The sequence below is a fragment of the Mandrillus leucophaeus genome, unplaced genomic scaffold, assembly GCF_000951045.1.
Source record: "Mandrillus leucophaeus isolate KB7577 unplaced genomic scaffold, Mleu.le_1.0 Scaffold1055, whole genome shotgun sequence".
Lineage (NCBI taxonomy): Eukaryota > Metazoa > Chordata > Mammalia > Primates > Cercopithecidae > Mandrillus > Mandrillus leucophaeus.
In genome coordinates, this window is record NW_012098710.1 from 1070102 (window position 1) to 1086716 (window position 16615).

Consider the following 16615-nt stretch of genomic DNA (forward strand, 5'->3'; position numbering starts at 1 on the left):
AGCTGCATAGGAAGAGCAATAACCCACTGGAACTTGCCATGCCTGGATATGGCATATATTAAAACCACAAGTTCAAAGTAAGTTTGAAAAGAAACAAGACCCTGAGTGTTATTAAGTGATCCTTGAGATGTTTGGTGAGATATTCCTTGTGAGAAGTTGCCCCGGGTCAGCTCAATTGGACAATTCCAGGAGTCTTAAATCTTACGCTCAGAGAGTGATAAGCACCTTTGAATAGGAAAATTGAGGTTTAGAGGCATCCTGGCTCTGCCAGTTACTAACTGGATGACCTTGGGCAAGTCATTTACTTCCCTGAGCTTCAGTGTTCTTTTCAGCAAAATGAGGCCGACAATAGTCCACCTCCCTAGATAGGGGTGGTCGGGAGGAAAGAGTGAGATAATACTCAGCATAATCCGTGCTCCACAAATAGTAGCTACCGTGATTGTGGGTACAAGTGTTATTATTATAATACTATTATTATTAGTGGCAGATCTTTGCAAGGTATATGTTTGTCAGAGCTACAGTGTCACCTGGACTTACCAACAGCATCACAAAGAGAAATTCAGCCTGCTGCTATCAGAAAGGCTGCTGTTTTATTATTGAATAGTAATACCTACCTTCTAGCAATTTTGTGAAGCTTAAACAAATTGCTTTCTGTAAAGGATTTAGGGCAACATATGGCATATATTATTATGTGAGCATTAGATATTAGGATGGTCATTCATCATATCAGTCTGTATATAAAGCACACAAATCTCCAGAGAAGCAGGAAGCACTAACCAGGGATCCTAACTAATTTATTTGGCTGACAGGCCCAGACTACTAGATTTAAAGAGAAACTGTTAAAGTTGTATGGTAAACTCACGTGAAGAAGTGAGATCGATTTCGCAGGAACTATTGCCAAGTCTGTTGATAGCAGTACACTGATAATAACCTTGTTCAAAATTTGTCAGATTTCCAATGACCAAAATCCCGGTGGTTGGGTCTGTTGAAACCAGGAAATAGACTTTTGAGATCTCTTCTGTGCGTACAGATAACATCAGTGTAACAGATCATTCAATGTCCACCTACTCCCCCATATTGGCCTCTCTTTCTTGAGGTGTTCAGGATTCAACCAGGCCCCTCAGGACTGTTCCAGTGCTAACTCACCTGGGACCATGCCTATTCCCTACATACTCACCATCTCTGAGCTGGATTTTAGAATTTGGGGAGTAGACCAGAACACAGTCATCATATTGGAAGACAGGCATTCTTTTTACATTACCCGCCCCCCATCTGCCACCACCGAGAAAATAGGAAGATTGAACTGTAAGGTCATGCAACCAACCACACACTCCCGCTGTCATCCAACCACAGACACCAGGCCTTTCCAGGGTTGACTGCAGGTTACACTTACTGAAGTTTTCTTTCACTGGCACGATGTCTCTTCCCTCAAGTTTATACCAGTAGTACACAGGGGAAGGTGTTCCAAGCGCAGAGAGACAGGAAAGGGAAATAGTGTGGCCAGTTTCTGGTCTTCCTTGAATGCTACAAAGGGGCTTAGAAGGTTTCACTGTAAGGGAATGACAAAGAATAAAAATTCTTTAGGATGAATGGCAGTCTGTGACAATTGCAGTCACTTCATCACTTTCATTTTGAAGAATATGTGTGTTTATTTATTTTTTTTAAAAACTCTTGGCTGGGCGCAGTGGCTTATGCCTGTAATCCCAGCAATTTGGAAGGCCAAGGCAGGCAGATCACCTGAGGTCAGGAGTTTGAGACCAGCCTGGCCAATGTGGTGAAACATCGTCTGTACTAAAAATACAAAAATTAGCCGGGCACGCTGGTGGGCGCCTGTAATCCCAGCTACTTGGGAGGCTGAGGCAGTAGAATCACTTGAACCTGGAAGGCGGAGGTTGCAGTAAGCAAAGATGACGCCACTGCACTCCAGCCTGGGCGACAAAGTGAGACTGGGTCTCCACCAAAAAAATGAAAATAAAAAAATCAATCAATCAATCAATCAATCTATTAAAATATATTTTGGCAGTTTTCTGCTTGCACCACCAGGTGGGAGTAGAGCACTTCAGGTGCAGGGCCCTTCTAGTCAAGAGGCCATTAAGATTCAAATAGTGACTCCTCTGTCTGCCTCCTCCCCAGATTTATAACCATGAATTTCCGCATTGTGTCTTAAAATATGCCTTTATTAAAACAGCCAAATATAAGCAAATACTAAATGACTAGGAACATAGTTTATGCTGTAAAAGCACAGTTTTAAAGGAAAATAGAACCCTTAAATACTCTGAGATAGCCTATTATTCTTTTAAAAACATTTTAATGCTGTATTTCTCTTTTATGATTTTTTCTTTTTTTTTTTTTTGCATTTATACATCTGTGGGTGACACAAAATAGTTGAAAGGTTTGAATTTGCCTGTGTGCATCATCAGTAGGGGAAGGCCATTTTGGGGGTGCATGCTACCCAGCACTGAAATATTTATTCATCCCTCACTTGGCAAGCACCCATGCCTTCTGTGGGCCCGGCACGGGACTAGAGGCACCAGGAATTCATATGTAACAAACCCGCACGTTATGCACATGTACCCTAGAACTTAAAGTATAATAATAATAAATAAATAAATAAATAAATAATAACTTTGACACAGTTCTAAAGTGGGGTGGGAGAGGGATGAGAGATGACTTTAGAGAGGGGAAGAGGCCTCCAAGACCACAGCAGGAGGAGCAGGTTTTAGGGAAAGGGATGACAAAGAGGAAGGGGTACTAATGAGGTCAGTTTGGGACATAGAGTTGTAGCTGCTTATGAAAACACGTCAAGGGAGAAGTCCTGTGGGAAGCTGGGAATCTGAATCTCCTCATTCATCTTACTTTGCACGGTTTATTCTATCTTATATATCTATCATATCTACGTATCTATCTTATATCTCTTATCTATCTTAGATATTTATTTTATATCTATACATCTATCTTATATACCTTATATATCTATCTTATATACAAATAATGATATACATTTCTATACTTTCCAGCTCACCTTGCTTATCTTCATTTTTCGCTAGAACCCTTCAAAGCTTAGGTTCTCTAATTTAGGTGAGTTAGACATGAAATGTGTCATACTGCTCAGTCCTACAGCTCTTACCTGAGACACAGTGGTTAAGGGCACAGCTCTGGATCCGCACAGAATACTGGCTCTGTAACTCTACCCTGGATCTGTGTAGGCAAGTTACCTAACTTAGCCAAACCTCAGTTGACTCATCTGTAAAACGTGACTAGGAGATTATCTAACCTCTGACTGATCCAAAGATTAAATACAATAATATATATAGGGCCTAGCACCTGGAATTTCTGTTGGCCACAGCAGGACTAATTCCTGCTACTAAAGTTGTTCTCCCATTGACTTCTGCTCAGCTCAGCCATCCCAGACTCTCACTATCTGTACACAGGTGCGAGAAGACAGATGCATACAGCTATAATTCTGAAACATTTCACTAGCCCTATCTTTTAAGCAGGTGTCTTTTGATTAAAAGAAGTATCCTTCTACTTAGTTCTTTATTCTCTCTTTCTTACCAATTACTTTCTCAGGTAGGAACAACTTGTTGGATTTGCCTATTCTAAACTAAGCTATTTTAACCAGAAGTCCATTGCAGCTATCACTAGATTTAGATACTGCTGTTTAAAAAAGATGGCTATTTTATAGCCTTTACAGCAGAATAGAACAATTTGAATAGAAAATTAAATGGGAGTGTTTCATCACAAAGTTGGACACCAGGACTTGAACTAAATTATGGCAAAAACCTGGAATGACTTGCACTCATTTACTGAGCCCAGAACCAAACCCAGATAGGCATTTTATTTTGCTTAGAATATTTTTCTCCTTTTATTTTTTATTAACAAAACATTTAGTGAATCACTTTGAACCAAGTCCCAAAACTACTGACTCAGGATTGAACTGACATTTCATCCAGTTAAAGTCCCCAGTGGAACTTGGGTCTGTAACTGGCAAAGCCATTGATCTACCATTTAGCTTTATTGCTTTCAATAGAATTGAGGTGGGAGGAAAAGGCTCAGCTCACAAAAAAAAAAAAAAAAAAAAAGAAAGTGCTTCAGTAGGTTCTTAAACCTTCCTCAAATCAATCATTTTCTTTTTATGTGCCAAATTGCAGAAGGTAGATGATGCTCATTCCAAATGCACACAAAATAATTATTCAAACTTGATCTGGGTATTTTTCAGAGATTAATTTTCCAAGGTTGTCATACCTAATGGAAAGCTCTCAAATGAATGGCTGTCCAAACCACCTGGTCCTTTGCCCATTGCTGTTTCCTTCACCTAAATTGTGCCTTGCCATCTCAGCCCCTCTTCTTCGTCACACACTCTTGCACACCCTTCAACATTCAGCACAAAAGTCACTTTCCTCAATAAGCCTTCTCCAATTCCTGATACAGCTTTTTGCCCTTTCCCGTGTCCTCATAGCTCTCGTCTCATACCTCCACTGACAGCTTTTATGTTATGCATCTGTCTCCTTCACTAGACTGAATTTTGGAGGGCTAAGACCCTATCTTTTACATCTCCCCATGTCCATTGCTTAGCACAGTGACTGGCACGTGTGCTCAGGGTTTGTTAAATGAACTCATGAACGAGTAAATGCATGGGATTGATGCTCACTGCTGGCTAAGAAAACATCTGAAAGATACATTGCTATGAGAGTCATCTTTAAGGAAATATCAACACCTCTCCCCACAATTAGCCTCTCTCTCTTTCCCACCTGTCCCCACCTTGCCTCACCTTTCAGTCAGGGCAAGCAAAATAGGCAGTTGTATACGACGAGATTTGAGAACTGCAAATAGTCACTGCAATTTTTAGAGAAAATTAGCAGCCTCAAATTTTCCAAAAAGGCCAAATTTGGAGGAGGCCTTTGTTCTTTGCCCAATTAATAAAAACAATATTATTTAGAGTTCCCAAACAAACAAGGAAATCCACAGACCCTTCTGCCTTTTACCTTGTCTGGATCCTGGCTGCTTAAGGAAAAGTCATGACACAGAGCTACCTGACCCAAAGACTCATGGGAAAAAACACCTCTGAGAGGAGGTGACCCTCAACTTCCTATGGAAATTGATTTGGGATCCTCTGAGCTTCAAATTTAAGGATATTAACCTTCTTGTCTAACTTTATCTCAGGGCTACTTCCAAGCTCTGAGATGAAGGGGCTTGGCTTCTTTAGATTGTTTCTGGTCAGAACATCCCAGAACCAGGAAGCAACAGAAAACCATTAGCAGATTAATCCCTCCAGTTTTTTAACAATTAAAAACTCTTTGATCTCCAGTATTTCATTTTATAGGTAAAACAACAAAACTGTTCATAACAAATCTATAAAGAAGACAGGGCAGAAATTATAACCCCATCTCACAATGGTCAGAGAAAGGTGGACTGACTTGTATTAGGTCACTGAGGACAGAGTAAGATCTAAAACTCAGGTCTTCTGAGTGTCAGTTTGATGCTTTGGCATTTATAGCACACCACTTAGTTCCCATGTATATAACTAGTTGATATGGTTTGGATCTGTGTCCCCACCCAAATCTCACGTCAAATTGTAATCCCTAATGTTGGAGGTAGGGCTTGGTGGGAGGTGATTGGATCGTGGGGGCGGATTTCCCCCTCGGTGCTGATCTTGTGATAGTGAGTGCGTGCTCATAAGACCTGGTTGTTTAAAAGTATGTGGCATCTTCCCCTCCCCTTCCTCCTGCTCCAGCCATGTGAGACGTCTTGCTTCCCCTTTGCCTTCTGCCATGATTTTAAGTTTTCTGAGGCTTCCCCAGAAGCTGCTATGCTTCCTGTACAGCTTGCAGAACCATGAGCCAATTACACCTCTTTTCTTCATAAATCACCCAGTCTCAGGTATTTCTTTACAGCAATGCAAGAATAGACTAATACACTAGTCTTCCAAACTGGAACAGAAACTCTCCCAGGAAAGTGCTTGAGTAATACTTCTCTTGTCTGTTCCTGTACCCCAATTCCTGGCACAGAACTCAGTAAGATAAAAACATGACTGATTAAGCTAACCCACTCTTAAAAAAATAGCTCTTAGGTACCTTTCCCTCTTTCCCAGGTGGGTAGATGCAGTGGCAAACCTCACAGTAAATGTCAGCTGGTTCCTTTGTGGCATTACCTGAGTGGCAAGCCAGGACAACTGTAAACAGTTCTCTTAGGTATGCACCTTGCCACCAATTGCTGCTTTTCCAAGCTACTCAATTATTAAGTCACTGATTTGATGTAGTTCCTCCTTTCTTGTGATGTGTGCACACAGCTAGAGAGGAGCAATGACTAGATCAGCTCCATTTGGGGCTACCTAGAAGTGGGAAAATGCTCACCTCAACTGGTCTGTCTGTAAGAGTTGAGGATCGGCAGTCCTTTCATCCCTTGCTTCGATACTTCCCAATCCCAGTCTACTGATGGGAGCTTAGCCCACATTGTCCTCTCAGACAGAGATTGGAAGGACTTCTAGAAATGACCAAAATTGGGAGCTTCCCAAGGGCAAAAACAACACCTCCATCACTGTGACTCAATAAATACTGAACAAATGAGATTCCAAATTCATTTTAAGAGCAGATATGGCTTGCCCAATATCATATAATGAATATTTGTATGTAAATATTTTTACTATCAACACTAGATTAATGTGCAGTCTTTTTTCCAAATAGCATTAGCATTTTTTAAAAAGGGACTCTCCTGTCTTTATTTAAAAGAATAATTTAATGGTGGGAATTATGTCGCGCTTAAAAGGAATAATAAGTTGACAGTAGTCTTCCCCAGGTAGGTCTGGCTGTAAATGGAGGTTTCCTCTAGAAGAGTTGCTAGTGATCATTTTGTTGGACAGTGACTTGTCTCATCTGTTCTCATTCCTTCCCTCAGAGATAGGGATCACTGGAGGTTGGGTCATCTACTGCTGTCATTTTGGCAGCCCTTTTGCACAATTGTTTCTGCATGTTTTATGAGTGATTTCTCAGTGTTACTGTATTGGTTGGGCTAGTGGCTTGTCTCTATTTCCCTGATAATGAAAATATTAGGTAGTATATTTACCTACAGAGACTTAATTGGCATCATAACTCACTGTCCTGGCTCATTCAGTGTCCTAACTTGTTCCAAGAAAAGAAAAGGCAGAAAAAAGTGCTCATACCTAACACACTGACGTTGAGGACGCCTTGGTTTTGGCCGAGAAAGTCTGGGGGGTTGTTAACATCACAGATGTAAATTCCACTGTCCGCTGGCTGCATATGCGAGATAGTGATAGATGCATTACCTGGATCGTTGGACCCTGTAATTCGATCTTTAAATTGTCCGATGGCTACAGCTTGTCCACCTTGATAAAAGTAAATCTAGACAGAAAAATAACAGAAATGAGAAGTGGGGAGTGTCCAGGACTAGGATAAGCTACCTGAAAGTTTCTTCTAAACACATTACCTTTGATAAAGAAACAGCATCTTCCCCCTACCAGGAACAGGTCCCTGTGGCCAAGGTTTCTCAACTCAGTGGGGCACTTTAGTTTGCTCACAGCTGCGCATTTGGCCCTCAGAGCAGCTCTGTGATGTCATCAGGGATTATTATGCCTGTTTTACAGAGGAGGAGGCAGCTGGAGCTGACAGGATTCAACACCTAAGCTTGGGCTATGAGATCGAGATGCTCACTTAATGAATCCACCTGAGAGAAACTCATTATGTAGAACATAAATGTCTGATGGGAAACCAAAACTATCATTTTTTTAACTATTTTGTAAACTTCTTAAAATTTGAATTTACCTTACCCAGTGAGACTATCTGCTTTCCTTAAATGTTCAAATGTTCATGCTCCTTTTAGACACATCTACTCTTTTGGATAGACAAATTTGGGTTTGTTTTGTTTATTAGAAGCAAAGCAGAAAAGCATCTTAGAAATCATCTGCTCTCATCCCTTTATAGTGGTGTTGTGAAGATGAAACTAAGAAATCTAGTAAAGGACCTTGGAAGTGCTCAGCCAGTGATAGCTACCATCTTTCTCTCCATGTGGCAGAAGGCAGAACTGGAATTCTGTCATTTAAACAAATAAGGCATCTCAGACCCAGAGAGACTAAATGACCCATCTAAAGCCACAAGGGCTCATTTATTATTATTACAACTTATTAAACTTAAGATCTGGATTCTAGTTACATCTCTATTAAAGAGCATAGATACTTAGATCATAATGGCAACTGTGGGAGCAGCATGATGTGGTGGAAAGGGTCCTGGTCTAGGGGTCAGGTGACCTGAGTTAGTCACAGCTCTGCCTCTCACTGTGACATAGTTAGGGGAGGTGGCCTCTAGTCATGCCTCCATGGCAACCTGTTTTTAGATAAGAAACAAAGTTATTTAATCTCTCCAACCTCTACTTCCCACATCTGAATGAGAAAAGAGAGTAATGTTTTATGTATGATATGTATTTACCAAGTATAGGCAGTTAAGTTGATTTTAGTTAGTATATAAATGAAAACTTACAAATTTGAATGTGTATTAGAAAGATAAATATCTAGCACATTAAATCTAAGACTTCCTGAATATTGTTGCATAGGGTAGCTTAAGGTAGATTTTTAAAAGATTTTAAGAAAACAAGTCAATACGGAGAATAACATTAAATAATAAATAGTGCTGGTGATACATAAATATGACAAAAATCATGTAGATGGTACATGAATGACTGAAGCTTGGTAATCACCGGATTAGGTAATTCCTGAGGTCCCTTCATAATACACACCTTCTATGTTCATATTTTGTTAGTTTCATGTAAATGTATGTTATTCAAGTGATTGTTATTGTTCAATAAATTGTATTGTCTTAGTCTGGTGAGACTAATATTTTCATAAAATCTACTGGAAGGCCTTACAATTCATTTAATTCACTTCCCTCACTTTACAGAAGAAACCAAAGCCCAGAAAGGTTAAAAAATAAAAGACACAAAATTGACAATTGAGACAGATCTGGGATCCAATTTTCCCAATTCCTTGTACTGTGAGCTTTACCTTAATAGGCCAATAAAAGAGGGAAAGCAATTAGAAAACTAAAAGATATTGTCTAGATGAATTCAAATGTATTCTCCTTTAAGCAGAAAGTCAATATATTTCGAAACTAAGGCAGAAAGCTGGATTTTGAGGGAAAAATCCCAGGAAAAGAGTACATTTAAAGAGAAAACTATTTGTTTCTCTCCCATTTTTTCTAACATCAACATGCTTTCTTGCCTGCATTATAAATGCAGCCATTTATAATTCATTCATTCACACGTACTGAAATCACAAACTCTTGCCCCAGAATGGTCTTGTTTGACTTCCAAACGAGAAAGCCAGGATTAACTCAAGGTATTCAAGTGGAACAGGAGGAGGTTCAACACATCAGAGGATTACTTTCATTTGAGTTGACACCCATGCTATCAGGCTTTCACTTTCACTAGGCAGCATGGGGCTTATTTACTTTCTAATTGGCAATTTGAGGTCTTATTGTTTCTTACCTGGAGTTCAGCCTGCTGTCCATCAAGAGTGCCCTTTACAGCCTCAACATCTGGCCACTTCCCCTCCTCCTAAGGAGACTGTGGACAGTGTAAAACATCAGCCCTGTTTTATACTGATGCTTGATGACATCACAATGAGATAGAACATCAGTCCTGCCTGAGGCCCACAGCAAGTCCCAGAGGATCCAGGTGAAAAGGACCTTATTTCTGTAGAGATCACGAGGCCAAAATAGTGTGTTTTAGGCCAGAATTAGGATATGAAAAGAAGTAAAAGTGTTCACTGTATCCATGTGTCCATGCCCACTGTAAAAGTCCCACAGTTGGGCATGAGTCAAGGTGAAATGAGTATGAAAGCAATGAGGCCCTGAAACCTTACCTATGAAAAAGACCTTTACTACCTTTTATATGCTAGCTCCTCATGCTGTAGTCTAATACATTTCGCCCTCTCACAATTGACACTAAAAGGTATTAGAGACAGAAATAAGGGTAGTGAGGGCTAACAGTGGAGACCTAAAAGAGCCAAGGCTTTGGCTTCACAGTTCTGTGTGAAAAGTAAAGTACCTGGGGGTAGACAGCAGCAGCCAGACACATACATGGAGGGGCTTTCTGTTAGGGGGAAGTCCACACAGTCACACTGTCCTTGTAAAGAAAAAAGAAAGAAGTGTTTTCCTGAAACTGCTTATCTAATCATATAGGAAGGACTACAACTTGATTCCATTTTCCATAAAAGAATAACTCTTTTAAAAATCAAAGCTGAACAGTGGCCAAAGCCCGGCCCATGATCCTGTGTGGCTTGTATACTTTTCAAAGAAAGAATATTATCAATTTGGACATCAAAGCAATGGAGGTCCAGAAAAAGCCCTGGATCTTCAACGGGCCACATCTTTGGGTGGGGGTGAGGAGGAGGTGATTTTTTAAGGAAATCCATCCCAGTGTTCCCTTAAAGGGTGCTTGTTAATTTTTTACCCACTTGCACTTTGTGCTTGGGTTCATGGTAGACTGCCCTGCTTTCTCCCAAGGTCCTCTCTGCCTGCCCCCTGGGTGATGCTAGAGGCTGATGGGTGGAGTCATAATTGCACAGTAATTATAAGACCCTTGTGAGATAGTTTGATTTGTGGTTTCTAAGGTTAAGGGGCCTTCAGGAGCCTGATGGATATTGGAAATATGGGAAATGGCTGGGAGGGGCTGGTAAGTAGTGGTAAGATCATAACAGATATGGGGACTGCAAGGAACTGAAAAGTCAACGTAAACAAGGCATTCAAACTGTTGAAACAAACAAACAAAGTACTGGGCAGGCTGACTGAAATACATCCACTGGCCAAATCTGACCCAGAGGCCTGCGGTTAGTGAACTCGAATTCATCCTTTTCTAATACAAAAAAGGACACCGAGGCCTCAATAGAGGGAGCAATTTTCCCAAGGTCACACAATTTACAGTCAGACCTGGAATTCAGACCACCTGATTCCCACTGAATATATTAAGACGGCACTCATAGTCCTTCTTAAGGTGAGAAAGATGATTCCTGGGCAACCTTCCCTCTTCGGGGCCATTCCATTCCCCGCTCCAGCCCAAACTTTCTCCTGCCAATTGCTGCTATTTATTGGCATGGTGCTTCCCATGCTGAGTATGTTCACCATATGATGCCCTCAACATTTGCCAGCTGCAATTGTAGGCCCCTCAGTTCTTTGCAGAGCAACCTTTCCCTTCCTACTGTGCCAAGTTCCTAGTCACACAAGGCCGTGCAGCTGGGAACCAGATTTGTCCTAAAAGACTTTTTCCTCAGCTTAGTGACACTGCTCTCTAACTAGAAGCATGGAGCATAAACGAGAAGGGTTGAAAGAATTCAGTTTGCTTTCTGTTTCAATCTGAGTTGGAGTTAGCTTCCAGAGCTGCTTTTGCAGATTCCTTCTGCGAATGTGGAGGACATGGACGTCCACAGCAAACCACACATTCTTTCCTTTCCAGCTTCTTGCTTTCTTGTACTGCTGATAGAGGGGCTAGCCACGGGGTAGGGAAGGGGTGTGCAGGTATAAGGTGGCAATGGTCACAAGCTCAGAATTGTATTCGGACTGTATTGGGGGCAGGGATGGCATGTGGAAGAAATAGGATACCAAAGAACGACTCTTTTGCTTCCGAACCAACTCTCTTACCAACCTGCCATTTGCCTGGGTATCTACCATTTGAGTTGCTCCTTTTGGAAGAAGGCATGGAAGGTCCCTGATTCAATGCATTCTTTAGAAGAGAACAAAATAAGCTATCACTAGTCCCTAACACCTTACCATGAGATTAATTTATCAGATTTAGCAAAAAGTGAATGGGACATAATACATAAATTTGATGGTAGGGCAAGGAAGAACTTGCAGTATTTCTCAGTAGGGGTGACACTGGCATTTTGGGCAGACAATTCTTTGTTGTGTGGCTCTGTTGTATGTATTTCAGGTTGTAAAATCTGAGAAGCCAGAGAACATAAGAACACTAGGTCTTGGGAAAGAAGTTGTCCAAGTTGTTTATGAGACTGGCAAAGGGTACTTTTCACTGTGAACATTCTTGAAGAATAAGTATTGTCTGAGAGATTCATGCTAAGTAGAGTCAATGCATGCTCTGTTCATGGACAGGTAAGGTCTCTGTATGCAGTGTTAGCATTAACAGGCTGGATGGAAGATGAGGCCATCTGCCTGACCAGAAAGGCAACAGACCACCCCAAATTTCCATGTTAGCCTGCCCATACCTGGCCTAGAGTTTTCAGCTGAGATTCCCTGCTGAGGGATTGACTATCTAAAGCTGTTCTTATTTTCTGAGAGGAATGTTTCTCTGAGAGAAGGACCATGTTAATGAATATCCTGGCCGTCTTAGTGGGAAGACCTGTGGGATACTTCAGTCTCTATTTGCCACAGGGGATAGTCAGTAAGAAATAACATCAGCCCCTGGGTTTTGAGGAATACCAGGCCTCAGAGTCAATTGCTAATCTAACACAATGATTTCAGGAGAGGGAAGATGGGACTACGGAAAGAGCTGGCCACTGCCCTGATCAGGGCAGTAATAGGGTCCTAAGCCTTTAGGAAGAGGCAGAAGAACTCCAGACATGGATGCGAGAAGGTAAACTCAAGACTGTCCCAGTTTTGTCAGGGGTTTGTGCTGATCTTGATTGTTACCAAAGTCAGACCCTTCCATCCCATTCCTAAAGCTGGTGTCAGTGCCCTGGAGTCTCCAAACAATGAAGAAGTCCAGTAGTACACCAATAAGTGTTCTTACCTGAGAGGTCCAGCTACATCTTCCCCGAGCGTCTCTTGCATGCGTCATTTTTAGACACTGACTGACTGCCTTTTCCTCCATACCCTCAGTACTGAGGCACGAGCTGTGCTGTGTTTGAGCAGAAATGGGTGGATCTGAGAGCTGAATGCTATACAGTATACTGCCACATCAACCCAGGAGTTGAACTGAATCTCTCAGTGTGACCACTGATGTCTGGCAACATCTTAGTCCCATAAATCACAGAATTGTCTAATAGTGCAGCAGTCTTTTTATCCTCCCATAAATGTTCCACCAGCAATCCCTAGATTAACATACAACATGCTCCACAGAATTGTGAATGTTTTCAAAGAGGAAACAGTCTTGAAATGGAGACCAATTCCCATTTTGAAAAATACCACCTCAACACAGGATGTCTGCAACCTCTTGGTTGAACAGGCTGTCAGTTCAGGGATAAGAAGCAGGCAGAGAAAGGGCCTGGGCCCTCCCTTTAGCTACAGTGACCTGGTAAACAGTGGAACTCGAAGCTGATCTTGGGCTAGGATGGCCCTGAAGAGCTCTTTCCCTGTTCAAGTGTATCTTCTTGAGCTAGGCTCCCTAGTGCCCATGACTCAGTCCCTCCAGATCACCAGGGGTATGGAGGGAACAGGGATTTTGCAAAATCGCCGTTTTGTAAGTGATGATGCCAATTTTAAAAGCTCGCATTCACTGAATGCTTACTGGGTAGAAGGCTTCCTAGTGCTTCACAAGCATCATCTCATTTAATCTTCATATTAAACCTATGAGATAGGTAAGTAGCCCCATTTTAAAGATTGGGAACTGAACAACTGAAAGGTCAAACGACGTGTCTACCAGTCGTTTGATCACCCAGTCAATAAATAAATGGCGGAGCAAGAACAACTGACATTCATCAGGAGGTTTCCACTAGGACTTCAAAACTACTCATTTGGTAAAGCAGTGAGAAGCCCATGCCAGCAGGATGTGGGGAGACGGGAAGGACTCCAGTTCTCTAGAAGTAGAGAGCTAAATATGGTTGTAATGGGGATCTGGCTAGCATAAGCTAAAGCAAGACAGGAAAATAGAAAGAAGATAAAATTTGCCTTTGGGGGATGGTTTTTATTGCTCCCAAGCTGTGGGAGCAATAAAAACACAAAAGCTTGTCTTCTATGCGGCTAAGGCCCAGGCGTAACACAGGTATCATGCAGCTTTACGATCAGAGAGCAGGTTTTGCCTGATCCAGCAGCTCAGTGCAGATGCCCTCCTTTAATGTGGACATTGCAAAAGAGTATATATCTTAAATTACTTGCCCCACCTGTAACTGACATTTTGGAGAATGAAGCAAATGGCAAGTAAATAAGCTACTCAATAAATATTTATTTGTGAACAGATTTTTTTTAAGTGCTTCAAGAGATGTTCTGGGCTCAGGCCACACTCAATTCAATCACCATATCTTCTTCCCTTGCATTTCCTGGTATAGAAAAAGCTCATTGCTGGTCACAAGATCCTTCGGCTCTGCAGCTCCCTCCCAGTTCCTCACTAGACACACAGTTCAACCAAGAAGTGGCCTTGTAAATCCCAATGTCAGAGGAGGCATAAATAAAAATCTGTGGTTTTTGAACTGAGACTGGCCTTGCCCAGCCTTCAGGCAGTTTAGAACATCTTGATTTGAGTATCAAGCAGAAAATATTTAAAAATACATTGGCGAGGTCTCTCTAAATCCAGCCCCACCTGGCAAAATGAGAAAGATTTCAAGCCTATAGATAAAGAATGTGTTGAAAAGACTATTCCGGAAATCGAACTTTAAAAAGGAAGAAAGGTCATGTGATTATTGTCATCTACAATCTAACAGAGCATCCTGTAAAAGAAGGCAATAATTTCTTAGCTGACTCCTACATACAAGGCCTTGGGTCTGGACATTTTGGGTGATGCAAACTGGTAGAAGCACTGGTGGTGGTGGTGCTGCTGTGGATGATGATAATCATAATAGTGTTTACAATGGATAAAACTTATAGGGCTTTATATTTTTCACATGCATTATGCCAGTTGATTTCCCATGGGTATTGCTGATCTACCATATTTTAAAGAGAGGTACAGAGTGATTCAGATACTTGTCCAAGGTAACCAGTATTGAGCAAAATTGTTTAACTTGGACTAGAGAGTGGCATTGATGGAGTCTCCCCCTGTACGGCGTTTCCTGCTAAACAAATGCTCAGGATTTGTAAACAGAGGACTCAGCACCTCCGAAGGACTAGTGATGGCTGAAGTGACACTGGCCAACATGTGGCTCCTCTAAACTAATGCCTTCCTTCTTCTCCACCCCTGTCCCTAGGCCTCCCCCAGCCTCCTCAACTTGCTTTCCCTCTATCTTTCTACTAATCAAAACCTTTCCTTTCCTTCAAGGCCCAATTCAGCTGCATCCAACTACTCCAAACCACACTGACTTGTCTCTTCTCTAAACTCTGCTTTGGGTCATGCAACCTTTTGAGAACCTGAAGAAAGCTACAGACCTTTTCCATCAAGAGATATGTGTAGGCATGCATGGCATATGTGCTCACATAAACATGTGCGTGAGCACACAGGCACACACACGCATGTGTGCACGCATGCGCGCGTGCGCGCACACACACACACACCTTTGAGTATACAATTTGAATCCTTGGGCTAAAGAAGGAATTTCCCTCAAGGCCTGATGAAGGAAACCTGGGAATAGGCAGCTTGCATGTGAAATCATTCTCTTCCCCTGACTTTCAACCCACCCTTTTCTGGCAACCTCTTCCCCCAGACCCTATGCCTACCCACTCCATCCCCTGTCCTCTATCCTTACGCTGTTCTTGATGAACTACACAGGGTTCATCACTACTATGGCCCTTCTTCACCCATCTGGGGAGTCTCGTTCTGTCAGGCCTCAGTCTAGCACAGTGAGCTAGTTCACTTGACAGTCAGATCCTAGATATTAAATTTGGCAGAGATCTGTAGATCAATCAGGACTTGGATTTGAACTAATTTCTTCTGGAAATAACAGGGAGATAAAGGCGGAGGGGGAGCCCTTTCAGAATTACTGTTCATTTCACCTATGAGAAGAACCATTTCTGTCTTTAAAATACATGATCCACTTGATGTGGGCCTACACAGACCTGAGATAATGGGTTATAACTAAATATGAAAAGAGGACAAGAGTTAAGTCACTTAGATGATGATCTTCTCTATGCAGCTGTCTTCAAACTTTTGTATCTGAGATTCCTGCCACTACTGTCACTGGCATGCCATTCTTTCACATTTCACGTTTTTTCTACCCCAACAGTTTTCAGTCAGAACTACAAAAGGGGAAGAGTTTAGGAAAATGTGTCCTTACAGAAACTGGCTCCATCTCCTTCTTATGGAAGAAAGACCACTGGATGGAAAGCTGGTCTCGGGAGGCCACAGTGGTGGTATAGATGCAGACGAGAGTGACATTAGATCCAACAGTCACGTTCACGAAACTGTCTGGGATGGTCACTTGCACCACACTAACCTGACCTGAAAAGATAATCATAAAAAAATAGTACATACTCACATTCTGATAACACTGTTTCATCACAGAACACTTACAAAGACATCTTATTTGAAGAATCCAAGGTGAGGGGGAGAAGGCAGAATAAATCATACAAGAAAGCTGAGCTTTCTTGGGTCTCACTGGGGTAGGGGGAGGGGAGTTTCTAACAAATTATCATATGAAGATACTCAAATTCTAGATGATGGTGAGGTAATAACACCGAACTGAGAATTTCTTCTGTATTAAGGGCAGCCTTACACAGGTTCTTAAAGTCTTGCCCAGGGACCCAAAACTGTCTGGGAGTATAGAGAACAACTGACCCAGTTTTCCCAGTACCAAGGG

At 41.8% G+C, this 16615-nt stretch overlaps 1 protein-coding gene across 2 annotated transcripts in view; it reads right to left on the minus strand.

Annotated features, from left to right (window-relative positions):
• VSIG1 (V-set and immunoglobulin domain containing 1) overlaps positions 1–16615 on the minus strand; it is a 39243-nt gene that overhangs the window by 4953 nt on the left and 17675 nt on the right. Inside the window, exons 2-6 of one of the 2 annotated variants that reach the window (XM_011982518.1) lie at positions 16094–16257; positions 12745–12852; positions 7160–7358; positions 1394–1549; positions 863–982 (exon numbers count right to left, since the gene is read on the minus strand). In XM_011982518.1, coding sequence (XP_011837908.1) covers positions 863–982; positions 1394–1549; positions 7160–7358; positions 12745–12852; positions 16094–16257 — 747 coding nt within the window. The remainder of the gene's footprint in view (positions 1–862; positions 983–1393; positions 1550–7159; positions 7359–12744; positions 12853–16093; positions 16258–16615) is intronic. The other variant, XM_011982525.1, reaches the window with a different exon arrangement.